Genomic DNA, 15726 nt, shown 5'->3' with positions numbered 1-15726 from the left:
AAACATCATTCCATGCATCCTTGACATTTAGCAAAAGTTGTAAATTCTATTTAATGTACTACCTTGACTTGCCTTTAATGTATTTGTTTGTGGTAATCAAAGCGTAACCTAGTAAACTTGTGCATATTGTTATTGTTTATTTCTTAATGAGAACTTGCCTGCAACATCAGTAAATGTGCCAAAAAATATGTTATGTTGAGTGTGATGTGCATTTCTTGTTGGTATGGCAGAATTTTGCTTTCACTTGTATCACTGTCAATTCAAATGTTTATTTTCTGTGGTTTTTTTTTATTTTCTATAACCGTGTATGTATCTATTTATATGCATTTTTGGAATTATTTGATTATTTTCGGCTTTATTGATTTGGTTTTGACGTAGGTGTTAACAGTTTGTTTGGAATGTAAAATGCTTTCAGAAATGGGTTAGGGTTAGGAAATGTCATTTGTGCTATTAATAGTTTTCCTTATTTATCTTTAAATGTTCTCTTTATTATTATTATTCTTTCCAGTGTGGATTTTTTGAAAGGAAGACGATGAACTATAAGTACGCCACAGTGGAACAGAAGGCAGGTCGTAAGGCAAAAAAAGACAAAACATACATGGCAGATGATATACATTATACTGGCGGATTTTAGTAATAAAAGATACCTAGGCTGTGAAATTAGATTAAAGTTTTAATTAATTAATCCAGATACAACCATGCAGCACCATTATTACTGCCATATGTAAAGCTCTTAAAGCCCATGCTATGGGTTACACAATCTTGCGCATGATGTGTACCATTAGGAGAAATAACATAGTACACATCAATGAACATAATAGGACATTGCAGCGGATGTCATGGATTTTGGCCCTTATTGACCATATTAGTAATTGATCATAAGTATCATTAACCATATGGGCCATTGATAATACCTTATTGACCCTATGGGCCATTGATAATATTCCTCATTGACCATTGGTCATAAGCATCATTAACCCTATGGACCATTGATGATATGCTTTATTGACCCTATGGGCCATTGATAATATGCTTCATTGACCCTATGGGCCATTGATACTATACTTCATTGACCCTATGGGCCATTGATAATATGCTTCATTGACCCTATGGGCCATTGATAATATGCTTCATTGACCCTATTGGCCATTGATCATAAGCATCATTAACCCTATGGACCATTGATGATATGCTTTATTGACCCTATGGGCCATTGATAATATGCTTCATTGACCCTATGGGCCATTGATAATATGCTTCATTGACCCTATGGGCCATTGATAATATGCTTCATTGACCCTATGGGCGATTGATAATATTATTATTTAAATAAATTCCTCATTTTCCATGGGCCATTGATAATATGCTTCATTGACCCTATGGGCGATTGATAATATTATTATTTAAATAAATTCCTCATTTTCCATGGGCCATTGATAATATGCATCATTAACCCTATGAGCCATTGATCATACTGTATGTTTAGGCCATAAATCATAAGCACATGGCCCTTCGATCGTTTAATTTATAAGGTCCAATAAACCTATGGCTCATTGATCTAGATGTTGATTTGTTGACTCCATGTGACTCATTGAGCTTGAACATTTAATATACTGTGAGAACACACTTAGTGTCAAAGGTCACTTATGATTTTAGTGATTGTAATTAGATTAAAGCAAAGTAAGATAACCAAAGATTGTAAAGATTTGATATAATAGTGACATCATAATCCTTTTCACCTCCTTCACAATTCATCATCTGCTTTTAAAGTAGAACACTCAATTCTGTATAAATAAACAACACCACCTGTAACTAGTAGCTAAAAACTTATACCTGATTCACACATACAACTCAAAGGTAACATACTGTTGCATAAATATTTCCTGAGACAATTAAACATTATTATTATGGATTTTTTACATCAATGTAACACGGAAAAACGCTTTCAAACATCCGTACCAAAGTTAACAAGCTGCTCCAATATTTTGTAAGATGTTTGTATTATTTGAATAGGATGTTACACTATCAAACTTTATGTGATAAGAAATGTTATGTGCCCATAATATGGACATGATGATGTCATATCACTACTGTATATGGGCATACCACTACCATATTTGAGTACATCACACTTTTTTTGTCAACCTAGTTTGACAGTGTAGACAGAGCTTTAAGACTGGCCAAGATTGTTGGTTAGAAATAGTATGTAGCCTGCTTCACATACAGAGCTAAAGCTCTGTCTACACTATCAAACTTTATGTGGCAAAAAAATGTTGTGTGCCTATATATGGGCATAATGATGTCATATCACTACCATATTTGCGCACATCACACTTTTTTGTCAAACTAGTTTGATAGTGTACATAGAGCTTTACTCTTTGCAAAATAAAAATGTGTTGATATGAAAATGTGTAGGATGGAAAGGAGAGAATGCTGTTGTTATATTGTCATACAAAATGTATGTTTTAACATGATTTTCCTTCAGAATTTTTAATACTGTAAAAAAGAGTATTTTATTATAGTAATATCGATGTAAAAAATAGATAAAATAGTTTTACAGTTTAGTCCAGATTAAACATCGTAAACTTGTCATAATCACCATCACTAATGTAAAATTAATTATTATTACATTACAGTATTATAGATTAATGTTGAAGATGTGACAACAATTGTATTAAATGTTTAATTTAAAGTTGACTTAAGAATTTACACTGGCTGGCAGTCACTGTCTGTTTTTTTTAAAATTATCTGTATAAGCAGTTAATTCATGTTGATAACTGGAATTAGTGAATTTACATTTTTTTCGATTTTAATTGCATTAACGTTATATAGGTACGATAGTAAGTCTATGCAAGAGCTTAATACTGCAATTTTTTTAGGTCATTTTTTAATGTGGCGTATCATAGATTTGAGTTGCTTCCGGTGGTCAGGTCAGATTCACTGTGTTGTTTTGCTAATGTGTACATTTTTTACAAAGTAAAAGGCACTTAAAGGCGATCCGGTACCAAATTAAATTTTGTATAAAGTAAAACCTCTATTAAAGGGACTTTGGAACCCCATAATGTTTTCCCCTTAATAAGGGTGTTTTTTTTTAAAGGGTTGGACAGTGTTAAAACCGTATTTTTCCTCTTGTTTTCCCCTCCAGGGAAGTTGTCCCTGAATAGGGGTGTCCCACATCGTGTCGCGCCACTCTAGCGCTACCACATCGTGTCGCGCCACCCTAGCGCTACCACGTCGTGTCGCGCCACCCTAGCGCTACCACATCGTGTCGCGCCACCCTAGCGCTACCACATCGTGTCGCGCCACCCTAGCGCTACCACATCGTGTCGCGCCACCCTAGCGCTACCACATCGTGTCGCGCCACTCTAGCGCTACCACATCGTGTCGCGCCACCCTAGCGCTACCACATCGTGTCGCGCCACCCTAGCGCTACCACATCGTGTCGCGCCACCCTAGCGCTACCACATCGTGTCGCGCCACCTTAGCGCTACCACATCGAGACCCACTCTTGAATAAAATTGTGAATCCGCATCAAATCTAAATGAATGTATGTATATTGTGAATTTGTGTGTGTTTTGTACTATGTAGTGCTATCAAATTTATACCAATTATGATTTAAGGTTATACCAAAATATGATTTAATCATCTAATATTTATTGTGATTTGATTTTTGTATGTAAATGTTTTAATAAAAATAACACTTCTATTTTATCGCATTGTGTTACATTACTTTGCAATCAAAACACCCCAAAGGTGTTTATAAAAATACAAAAGAAAACAGAAAATCGTATCCAACTAAAGTGAAATATAAATATAACTAAGGAAGATTGAAATAATTTACTGTATATTCAGTGTCGTACGCAGTGGCTGTATTTGTCAATAAATGTTAGCTAATGTTGTCCCCAAATAAAACCATTAGGGCCTACAACAATATGCCTAAACCGTGTGCCTTTTTTAAAGGTTAATAATATCAAGGTAAAGTTTTTTTTTATTACTAAAAATATATTCATTTCATAATATTCATAACTTAACGTATACAGTACATCTCTTAAAATGGCAAGTTCTTAACACATTCACTTAGCGTATTAATTTTTAATCTTAAACATATTCATTTCTTAACATAATCATTTGGCATACCTTTCTTAACATAATCATATTAAATAAAATTTAATTAAAGTCTGTTGCGTTCATTTCTTAACATAATAATTTTAGCCATTTCTTAACACAAATCATATTTTGGCAAATTCATTTCATAACAATCATTTTAGCATATTCATTTAATAACACAATTCATATTCTAGTACTGTATATTCATTTTTTAACATAATAATTTTAGCATATATTTTTTAACACAATTCCTTTTTTTAGCATATTTTTTTCTTAACATTTATCATTGTCACATGAACATTGCCATCATTTTTATTTTTCCCCTTTTTATCCGGGTTATCTGTTTGTTTCTTCCTCCTTTTCGCGTATCATCCGCATTTACAGAACCACATCCCACTCTATAACCCATCCGACTAGGAAACAGCCGCTCAGTTTCGAACTTTGACCGGAATTAAATGGTAACCATGCAAACGACAGTAGTCTATTGAACTAAATAAAGAGTTGTTATATCTTTTTTAAATGACGACCAAATCTGAGAGCGGAGGAACTCATCGAAACAGATAGTAGGTCGCCTACTCTACATAGGTCTGCCAGGTGTCTAGACATTTAATTATATTAATAAAATAAAGATACCATGATTTATGAATGACCGAAACTTGGCTATACAATTATTATATACCCTGAAGAAAAATATTTGTTTTTATTATTTAAATAGATTTGCGAGATTCTTTTATTTGATGCTCAACTCAAAATAATAATAAAGTATAACAGATACTATCGATCATTGACACGGATACCACTTCACGAGAGTTCCGATGGAGGAGAAAGAAATGAAACACTAGAACACTTCTAACATCTTATAATAATAATTAAATTAATGTGTACCAAATTGGACCTGACATGATACCGTTTAAAACGCAAGAAAACTTCTTCTAACATCTTATAATAATTAACGTGTACAAATAAATTTGACGTGAAATGACTTATAAAAACAAACGCACAACAGTTAACAATTTATGTTTAGTTTCTACGGCGGCGGTACGGGTACGTAAAACGGTACGGTACCTACATCGCTTTATAAACACGCGGGCTGAAATTCCGAAAAGGAATAAGCAGTTATGTATCTATCGGTGGTAGGCTAAAACACCGAATATACAACACATACAAAACAAAACTCTTTATTCTTGGAAAGCAAAATGTTATATGATAGGCCGCGTCCCTAATCTGTACGAATAAAATAACATTTTGAGGCCCGAACAGGGAATAAAAAGAATTTCAGGCATGAAAAATCTTCATTACATTCTTGGAAACAACGTGTTATATGATAGGCCTTGCCGCCTACCTAAGCTGTACGAATAAAATAACCGAAATAAGAACATTTTGAGGCTGAACAGGGGATAAAAAGAATTTATTTCTTCCAAAAAACGCCGCTCGACTTTTTGACGTAATATTTTTAATGTTCTTTCTTCATTAAATTATATTTTATCGATATTCTATTTAATAATTTAAGAAATAATGATTTATTATCAATTATTTTTGTTTAACAACCATTAAGCGTGGTTCCCACTAGAACGCAACGCAACGTAACGCAGCGACGTATCGACGCAAAGTGATGTATTGCGTAATCACAAGTGGGAACCGACGACGCAACAGTGCTGCAAAAATTTCAGGTTTGATTTCACGCAGGCGGGGGCAAACACAATTATTGGAAGGGCATCTTACGTTGCGTAGCATGCGTTACGTTGCGTCGCTAGTGGGAACCAAGCTTAAAGCGTGGTTCCCACTAGCGACGCAACGCAAGGACGTAACGCAACGCAAGTGAATTGACCAATCACAAGTGATGGCTTATTCGCTTGTGATTGCTAACTGTCTATAACTTCGCTTGTCATTGGTTAAAACGCTTGCGTTGCGTTTACGTCCTTGCGTTACGTTCTAGTGGGAACCACGCTTAAGTAAACATGTTGTGTAACGTAAATATAGTTGGTTTCCTAATAATTCCGTCCTTTTGAATATAACTGCCTAAAGGTGAAAAAAGTTTTGTGTGAAACGTGTAGGCCTTACACAATAATGTACTATACCTGTGTTTATTTAATTTACTCGGGGGACCTTCAATTTTAAAAGTGATATCCCATATAGACGATTATATTGATGGATATTAATGTCTCTGTTGAATGACCATTGTAATGCATTTTAAAGTTATAAAAACATCAAATGTCTGTTTCGTGATGAATTATACAGTTAGCAAAATATTTTAAAAACCACAAGGCTATCATAGGATGGAAATGAGTATCGTTGATAAACATAATAAGATCCGGTATTATAGTTTGAAAGGATGGGGGGATTTAGTGTTCAATATAACATTCCTCATGACTTCATTTTTTTATAATATACAAGTATTTGTACTGTAATTGAGAATAGGTCCCGTTAGAGTCAACATACAGATATATTTCACGAATCATTGAAGAAGAATTCCAATCCAACAATTTACTTTAATAATTATGTCCTTGACAAAATATCAAATTACATTGGTATATTAATCCAAAATCATGATTAGGTGGACACTTTCAACATTTTCATTTAATTTTCTCAATTTTATTCTCAAAACGTTCTTGTTGGCTCTAGATTAATTTTTTTTAAATGTCGGTCGCGCGTTTAATTAATTATTAATTAATTTAATCAATATTTTCCCTCGTTGTTTGTGGGACAAACAATTTCCCGTATTAGTAAAAATCCGCGTTTACAATAACGCGCGCGGGAGGTGTCACCGAGAACAACAGCGCGTTACAATGTATGGGTGTGACCGGTAGGGTGGGTGGGTGTGGCCAAGTAACAAAATGTCTTTGGTCCTTGCTGTTTTCTTTTTATTACGGAAAAGGTATACATGATCATCCGTATCCTTCCTCTACGGAGTACACTGATCAACCATCAGGAACTCACATTGGCCACAAGCATGAAACATTAGCAAGGTCATGTACACGATGCGTTTGCCAAAAAACGTGCAAGCATAACATGGAGGGGTATGGCAGGACGTGCAGACACACATACAGAAATATGTGTTTTTATGGGTGAAATGTTCTTATTTAAATTTAGATAAATAGCGATACCGAAACAATATATCACTATGAGCCCGGTCAATTTATAAAAAGGTGCATGAAATAGACCTTGCTTTTACATGTTGTTTGTTGTTTGTAGTCCGAACAGTTCGTCTGGTAATATACAAGAGTAATTTAGGTGTGGTATGTTTCATCATACCTAGATATCCGGTCAGTACCGTAGTTAAACCATGCTGGTATAATGTATACCTACATGGCTAGACACATGGCATTGCTATAGGAAGAGTTGAATAGAGGAAGTTGTAATAGTACAATAGTAGTTGAATTGCCCAGTATAAACTTTATTTAATCTTTCAGGCGTGTAGGTAGGCGTTACGATTTTTAATTTTTTGCATCATATTTAGCATGTAAACTAAAATAATTTGACCTTTTGACACTAGTAAGGTCAAATTTCCCCTTATCTTGTGGTTAATCAGCTTACCTCGTGGGTTGGGTTTTTGAAACAGTTGGTTTATCTCAAGATTTACACACACGACCATTACATGTGTAAATTGTTATGTCCGAACGGGCTCTAAGACATCAATGCAAAGTCGCAAATCGAGGCTCCCTATTAAGATTACAAGCGTCAGGAAATTAGGAGGCAGTGGGAGTGTAAATAGTAAAGTACTTTAGTGAGTAAATTGCCGATGGCCTACAATTTATTGTCTCTATAGACCTATTATCAGGCCTACCGTACGAGAATCGGGTTGAAAGAGAGGCGGTCTTTACTTTTATAAACTTCAAACAACGAATATCAATTGTTAAAAAACCATACATTATTATTATTTGACAAAGTTGTCGTTGTTCTGTTTTGATTTCATCCATACCTTAAAGTATACGTATTTTTTACATTATTATTATTGACGTAACTCATTTCCGTTTCTACAAGTGTTCTTATTGGTTAAAAGTAATACTCGCTCGTCATCAGTCACCGAATTGTGTGGCGTTAGTCATCCGTTTCATTCATAAATTATTATGCTTGTGAACAGGCTAAATATTATTATTGTACTCTGCTTGGACGAATATTAGTTCGTAAAAATGTTTTGTAAAACTTAATTGGGAGGAGTTAGGAATTTACGTCATATAAATATAAATGTTTATAAATACTATACCGGTACCTATAATTCGGTACTTCAGCTACAATTTTATCATTCGATCGAACTTTCTTGGATGCTGAACAACTTGTTGCTTGCTTGCTTCACAGTCACCACTTTACAGCACTACCGATAAGCCATCGTTTAAACAATGTATACCATTTTGAGAAAACTTTTCACTTTCGCATTGCTTGGTGAGTTTCTTAATTAATTTATTTTTATTTATTTCAATTTTTAAATAATAATAATAATCATATTATTATTTTTATAATATTGTGAGTGTTAGACCTATTAGATGCAACATATTGTGTACCGAATTCTAGATTCATGTAAAAACATTTTGACTCAATCTTTCCTAAAAAATAGTAGAGTCCCATGTGCATTAGACATACGCACTGTCACACGGTACGGTATGAATGTTAAATAGTTTAATTATTAAAAAAATATTTAAATAACCAATGCTCTTGTTCTATTTTCGTTTGTGTTTATCCTATACGTCCGCTCAAACAACTACTGTGCTTATCCGTGTCTGATAATTCATTTTATTTTTGCTAACAGGTTATCTCATATGCGAATGTAACTGCAGCAGGCGGTGTGATTTAAGGGTGTTTGACCTTGAAACGAAGTATTGGTCAGATGGGCATACCAATGATCTGTATTGCCCCACCGCAACTCGGAATTGGAGTGATATTAAACAAATAGTAATCAAAATCAATGAGACAAGAGCTTTAGGAGAGGTAAGATCTACTAAAATTAGACTACTTACGAGCGCGTAAGCGTGGTTTCTACTAGGACACAACGCAAAGACGTACGTAAGCGCAACGATAGTAAGGTGACCAATTACGACGCGTGATAGATTATAATCCATCGGCGGGCGGATCGTGATTGGTCAACTGCGATAACAATGTTGATCTGAAGTCTCCAGAATTGTCCCAAAGTCTCCAGAATTGTCCTGAAGTCTCCAGAATTGTCCCGAAGTCTCCAGAATTGTCCTGAAGTCTCCAGAATTGTCCTGAAGTCTCCAGAATTGTCCCGAAGTCTCCAGAATTGTCCTGAAGTCTCCAGGGTTGTCCTGAAGTCTCAAGAATTGTCCTGAAGTCTCCAGAATTGTCCTGAAGTCTCCAGAATTGTCCTGAAGTCTCCAGGGCTGATCTGAAGTCTCCAAGGTTGTCATGAAGTCTCCAGAATTGTCATGAAGTCTCTAGAATGTATAACAACATCTGTACATACCGTATTAAAAGCTTTTGCTGCTTTCTCAACAGAGAGAGATTGCACTCAACGCAATTAGTTAAGTTAACTTAATATTATCTTTATAATCGAATACATGAATGATAATTGTTGGTAATGATATTATTTGTTATCTATATCTTTAAAGAAACTGAAATCAACAATAATATTAGCCGCAACAAATAAACTGTTAAAGGGCATGTTCGCAATGCTGTTAAGCTTAGATGACAATTTTAATGATGAACTACAAACTGACGTCCTCGATGCTTTGTGTTCTCTTAAGAAAAATAAAAAAATGGACACACCCGAGTACAAAGATGCAGAAAGGGTGGTTAGTACAAATTCGTTTTTTTTTTTTAAAGATAAACGGTCTTTTATGTGAGAGATTCAGCAATGCACCTTTGTTTTTATGAAATTCATACATAGATCTTTATGTGACCTATTCCCCCACTTACCAAAATCAATTCGTTAGTGGCACCAAATTATGCAATGATCTTTCCATTGTGAATTTAAAATGGCCCCTTAAAAAACATTTTCTTTCAAATTAAAACAAATCTTATTTCATCAATAACTTCCAAATAAAATTCCCATCACAAATTTAATTGAGACCTTCTATTACTTCCATAGTTTTTGCATTTTTATTACTTATATTTACCATCTTTAATCTTTAGGGCCTACTTTGAAAAAAGGCCATATACATGGCTGCAGTCGCGTGATTGAGTAACTTGAGTTGCACGCGACTAAAAAATGTAAACAAAAAATTGTTATTTTGAAATGCCCGGTTTACCTCCGACACGCTTTTATTAGAAACGTTCGTTTTGCTAAATAAATAAAAACGCTCAGCTATAAAAGCTTAAATCCGCCATTACAGTTAAGTTTTTAATTAAAAGTTAAGTTTTACAATTTGATGAGTCTGAAAAAAAACTGCTTGATTGTAGGTAGAAGTTTGTTTCCGACAGCGCTGCGCCCTCTATCATTGCTATATTACTCTATTTTTTTTTAAACGCAATCAGTCCTGACGTAAGTGCCAATGTGAACTTTTCTTTGGTTCACACTGATTATTGATGCATTACCCGACAATTTCATGTCAGAGTTAAGTAAATCCTCTACAGTTAGTAATAATATATACAATTTTATCTTACAGCTTGTGAACGTTGAAAGTAAGAATTACAATACAACAGCTATAAATAATCGACTCCGGTGCATTATTGAGTGTGTGATGCGGCAGTCTGACCCAAGTATTCCTGACAAGTTAGACCTAAAAAAGGTACATCACCGCGGCTCTTGCTTCCGCCGCAATGAGAATACTCGTTCTGTCTCTAGTAATGTGACTGAGGGGTCTGGGAGCGAACAATAAAGATACACTTTATTACGTTATCTCCTATATTTCCATGTAAATAACCTGATGTTTATTTTCTGAAATTGCAATGAACTCGACCAGTATATATGATGTGTAAGATATCGTTTCTTTTCCTCTTGGGTGTGTCATATTTTTCTTTTCATTTCTTTGTATCAAATACAGGGTTAGGAAGTATGCCACACAAGATTGTAACACTAAATGATTCGCTTAGTTCAATAATGTTAAGCAGATTATAATACTTTACATTTAGAAAACAATATTTTACATTTTTTTTGTAATTGATTATTTTATTTATTTATATAAACAAAATATTCAAATTCCATTTATAGCCTGTATGATCGTTTTCTGAAATACAACCTTTTATAATTTGATGTGTAGGATTCTCACTACGACGGAATACAAGCCCTTAAGACCCATTTACACTAGGACGATAACGATCGACGATAAAAATATAAGTATGCATTTAGAGAAAAAAAGAAATTAGAAAGGTTTTCATTCTAGAACTATATGATAATCATTTATGCTATTTTGATCAAAATAATATTTAAATTCCAATGAAATGGCGTCATGATAAATAAAAACAATAAAATCGTTGTATTGTCACGATATTATTGCTCTTACTAACCATGACGTCATTTGATTGGACGTGTGAAAATATCATATTCATCAAAGGAAGCATAGATGGTTATTCTATAGTTCTAGAATGAAAAGTTTTTATATTTCTTTTGTTTTATGTATGAAAATTGCATATTTGTCTATTTCTCGTCGATCGTTATCGTCCTAGTGTAAATGGGCCTTTAGCCAAAGCAAACGAATTGACCAATGAAGTTCGGATAATATCCATTGCTTGAGATTGGTCAAATTATACTTGCGTTGCTCTTCCGTCCTTGCGTTGCGCGTGGTGTGGCCTTGTGGGAACCAATGTTAAGTTTGGTTCCAAACAGAATACAAACTATACAAACATGTATCTAACAGTACTTTAGTTCATTCCATGTTGTGATGTTGAAAGGACACGAACTCTACATTTAATGTTAATGTAATTAACATGCTTTTGTTTATGAATAAGGTCTTCCATGTATTCATGTAATTTTTCTATATTAATGTTTCCATATTTGTATAACATACATTTTCCCATTTTGTGTTTTATGTTTTCCCATTTATACTGTACATGACGTAATTGCTGCTCCTGTTGACCAGGAGGGTAAGATTAGCTAGGACTATTTACACGTTTATTACTATTTACACGTTTTAACTTTTGTTTTATGTACTGCTGTTTAGAAAAAGATATATGGTATAACAATTTGTACTCTAATGTTCTCCAACAGGGTAAATGTCAAAAAGGCTTGGAGTTGTATGTAGTTAAGTTATTAGTATAGTATATATTGTTTTGTAAACATGGCCAATTCTGATGAACTGGTTCATTTTGAGATATAGTTTATTTTTTTGACACAGAATCAATTCAATTTGTAATAACATTTTGTAGAAATTTGATATCTATATTTATCGGGATAAAATATAAGTATTTGTGTGTACAATATTTTTAACCTCTTATATTATATGATTAGGCCTAGCCTATATATATATTACAGATTTTAAAAAATCATTTCCATACATATTTATATATATTTTATAAATTAATAATAAAAAAGACTAAAAAAGAATTTTTCTGATTCGTTGTTTCTTTGATGTAACGGGTCTTGGACAACTACCCCCTGGAAAATTACCCCCTAGGACAACTACCCCTTAGGAAAACTCCACTACGACAACTATCCTCTAGGACAACTACCCCTAGTACAACTACTACCTAGGACAACTACCCTCTGTGACAACTCCACTACAACTACCCTCTAGGACAACAACCCCCTAGTACAACTACTACCTAGGACAACTACCCTCTAGGACAACCCCACTACGACAACTACCCTCTAGGACAACTACACCCTAGTGCAACTACCCTCTATGACAACTACACCCTAGTGCAACTACCCTCTAGTACACTATTCCTAGTACAACTACCCCTAGTACAACTATCCCTCTAGTACTTTTGCCTTTTTTTCTAATAATAAAAATACACTTTGATCTTTGATAAAACTGACTGAACTGAAACTAAAACAAATGAAGAGAGATTGATGAAAGCTTTCGAATCTTTTAATAATTATTATTATTGATATGCGTATTCGTCAGTATGGCATAAACGAGAATCGACAACGCTCCAAATTATTTTAAAGCGTATTCCAATTTTGAAAAAATAAAAAGCGTGGGCTTATTTTATTCTTGCGTGACATGAAGATGCCATATAGAAATCAAGGAACATATAGTTTACCTAGCTGCACCAGTCAATCGAAAATTATATAAAATAATATTTTTTTTATCAGTCCCTTACTATCGATAAAATTGACTTTTCTTTTCCAAACCAAGTGTTTTCTTGTGTCATACTCTTTAATGACACTTAATGACACATAAGTTTCTGCAAGTCCGGTAATATGAAATATTGGTTTGGCTGTAAATACTGGTACTTCATAGAGAAACTTTTAAAATGTTCTCCCCACCCGGCCCCTGAGAAAATAGGACGATACACGTTTTAGGACCTAAAGAATAATTATACCGATGATGTGTTTATGTAACTTGAACATTTCTGCTTATTTTATTTTCCAATTCGTATTCTACAGCAAAGACACTCCTAATTTTACTTTAGATTTAAAAAAATAGCCTACGATATTAATGCATTGATTCCATTAGAGGATTAGAAAATCAATCTCTTTCTCTCCCATTCGACAGGTTCACAAGTATCTATCTGCCTATTATGGAAACATGCCAAATGAGAAATCATTTTCTGGTTATGTCATACATACATGGTTTGTCCTAGAAATGTTTTTAAAATAAATAATAAATCGCTACAGTTGTTACAAAACGATATAAGACCGGTAGGTGTTAATAATTTCACGTAAAATATTGTAAAATGTAGTCACATCATCCTCGCACACAATTTGATTTACAATTGGCACTAAAAGAAGCAGCTTGTTAATTTGGTCCAGGGGATAATATGTCCTAAGTTGTCCTAAGGGGTGTTGTACTATGGGGTAGTTGTCCTAAGGGGTAGTTGTCCGTGTGGTACTTGTCCAGGGGGTAGTTGTCCAGATACTTTTCATCTAACCTTACATGATTATTGAATAATACAAACTTTTATGGAGGCAACAGGTGATACAAATGAAATCGGTATTACCATGGAGGTAAACCTGCACGGTAGGCCTATTACCAAATACATTACTAATCCAAAGGCAATTACTGAAAAAAAAAAAAAATAAGCACTGAAAAAATGACAATGCTGTGGGTATCAGTGGCTGGATCTCAAAGGAGATGCAAAATAAAATAAGCACTATAAAATGACAATGCTGTGGGTATCAGTAGCTGGATCTCAAAGGAGATACAAAATAAAATAAGCACTAAAAAATGACAATGCTGTAGGTATCAGTAGCTGGATCTCAAAGGAGATACAAAATAAAATAAGCAACAAAGTTAAATCAAAACGATACTATTACTATAATATAATAAGTGTGCAAATATTGTAGTTATGTGAAGGTAGCAATGAGAATCGGGTAGGCCTACTGTATTTACAATTAATGCACGGTAGCTTAAAACATTGTATTTGACAATATTGACTGTGTTGGTGCGCTGTATTTACTGTGTTGGCGCTGTATTTACTGTGTTGGTGCGCTGTATTTACTGTGTTGGTGCGCTGTATTTACTGTGTTGGTGCGCTGTATTTACTGTGTTGGTGCGCTGTATTTACTGTGTTGGTGCGCTGTATTTATTGTGTTGGTGCGCTGTATTTACTGTGTTGGTGCGCTGTATTTACTGTGTTGGTGCGCTGTATTTACTGTGTTGGTGCGCTGTATTTACTGTGTTGGTGCGCTGAATTATGAATTATTTATTAATGAATAGGCCATGTTGAAGTTTTAATAAAGAAAAAACGAAACAATTTTTTTCTCACTTAAAAAGACAAAATAAACGGTTAAATGCAACATTTAAGAATGGAGAATCTGTTAAATATAGGAAAACAGCAATCTTCTATGCAATCACGCCCTGGATGACGTGACAAATTGGCGTCTAGTTAACAATATGATTCCCAATCCCAAGAAATGTAGTATAATAATATAATGATTAATGTTTTGTTAAGGGAGTTACCGCCTTCTAGATTCTCTCTTAGTGGCACTGAACTCCAGGTTGTGAAGCATATTAAGCTATTAGGAGTTTTGATCCAAGACGACTTGAGGTGGAATTCACATGTTAACGAAATAATTACATAGGCTTCCCGTAGGTTATATACACTCTGTATTTTACCTAGGGCTAATGCCCCAGTTGACGATATGAAATGTATTTATTTGAGTTACATTCACCCTATATTGGAGTACGCCCTATATTGGAGGTGCCATTACACAACTTCATATTTGATCATATTTATTAGATGAAACCTCATTAATATAGTTTTTAATTTTAATATCTCGCATCTTATCCACGTCTGTTTTTCAAGTAGTGCAGTAACCATGAAATGTATTTATTTGAGTTACATTCGCCCTATATTGGAGTACGCCCTATATTGGAGGTGCCATTACACAACTTCATACCCAACTTATTGAAAGCGTTCAAAAAAGGGCCTTATCTCCTTACATTACAATTCATATAAATTAGCTTTAGAATTTTTAAATTTACCTTTGCTAAAAGTCAGGCGTGATAATCTAGTACTGACTTTTGGCAATTCAAGAAGCTGTCGAACTCGGACAAGTTCAGTTATATTTGCTCCCCCCCCCCCCCCCCCTCCCTATCCGTTAAAGTATTCCTCGTGTGC

At 34.3% G+C, this 15726-nt stretch overlaps 1 protein-coding gene across 2 annotated transcripts in view; it reads left to right on the top strand.

The window, feature by feature from the left end:
* Nucleotides 1-3481, top strand: part of LOC144841588 (integrin alpha-6-like) — a 44564-nt gene extending 41083 nt beyond the window's left edge. For both annotated transcript variants that reach the window (XM_078698005.1, XM_078698004.1), the window contains one exon: nucleotides 509-3481. In XM_078698005.1, the coding sequence (XP_078554131.1) occupies nucleotides 509-634 (126 nt within the window). In that variant the 3' untranslated portion in view covers nucleotides 635-3481. The remainder of the gene's footprint in view (nucleotides 1-508) is intronic.
* Nucleotides 3482-15726: the final 12245 nt, after the last annotated feature.

This window comes from Antedon bifida, chromosome 4, assembly GCF_963402885.1.
Source record: "Antedon bifida chromosome 4, ecAntBifi1.1, whole genome shotgun sequence".
NCBI lineage: Eukaryota > Metazoa > Echinodermata > Crinoidea > Comatulida > Antedonidae > Antedon > Antedon bifida.
Note: the sequence above shows the minus strand (reverse complement) of the source record. Positions and strands in the feature narration are given on the sequence as shown.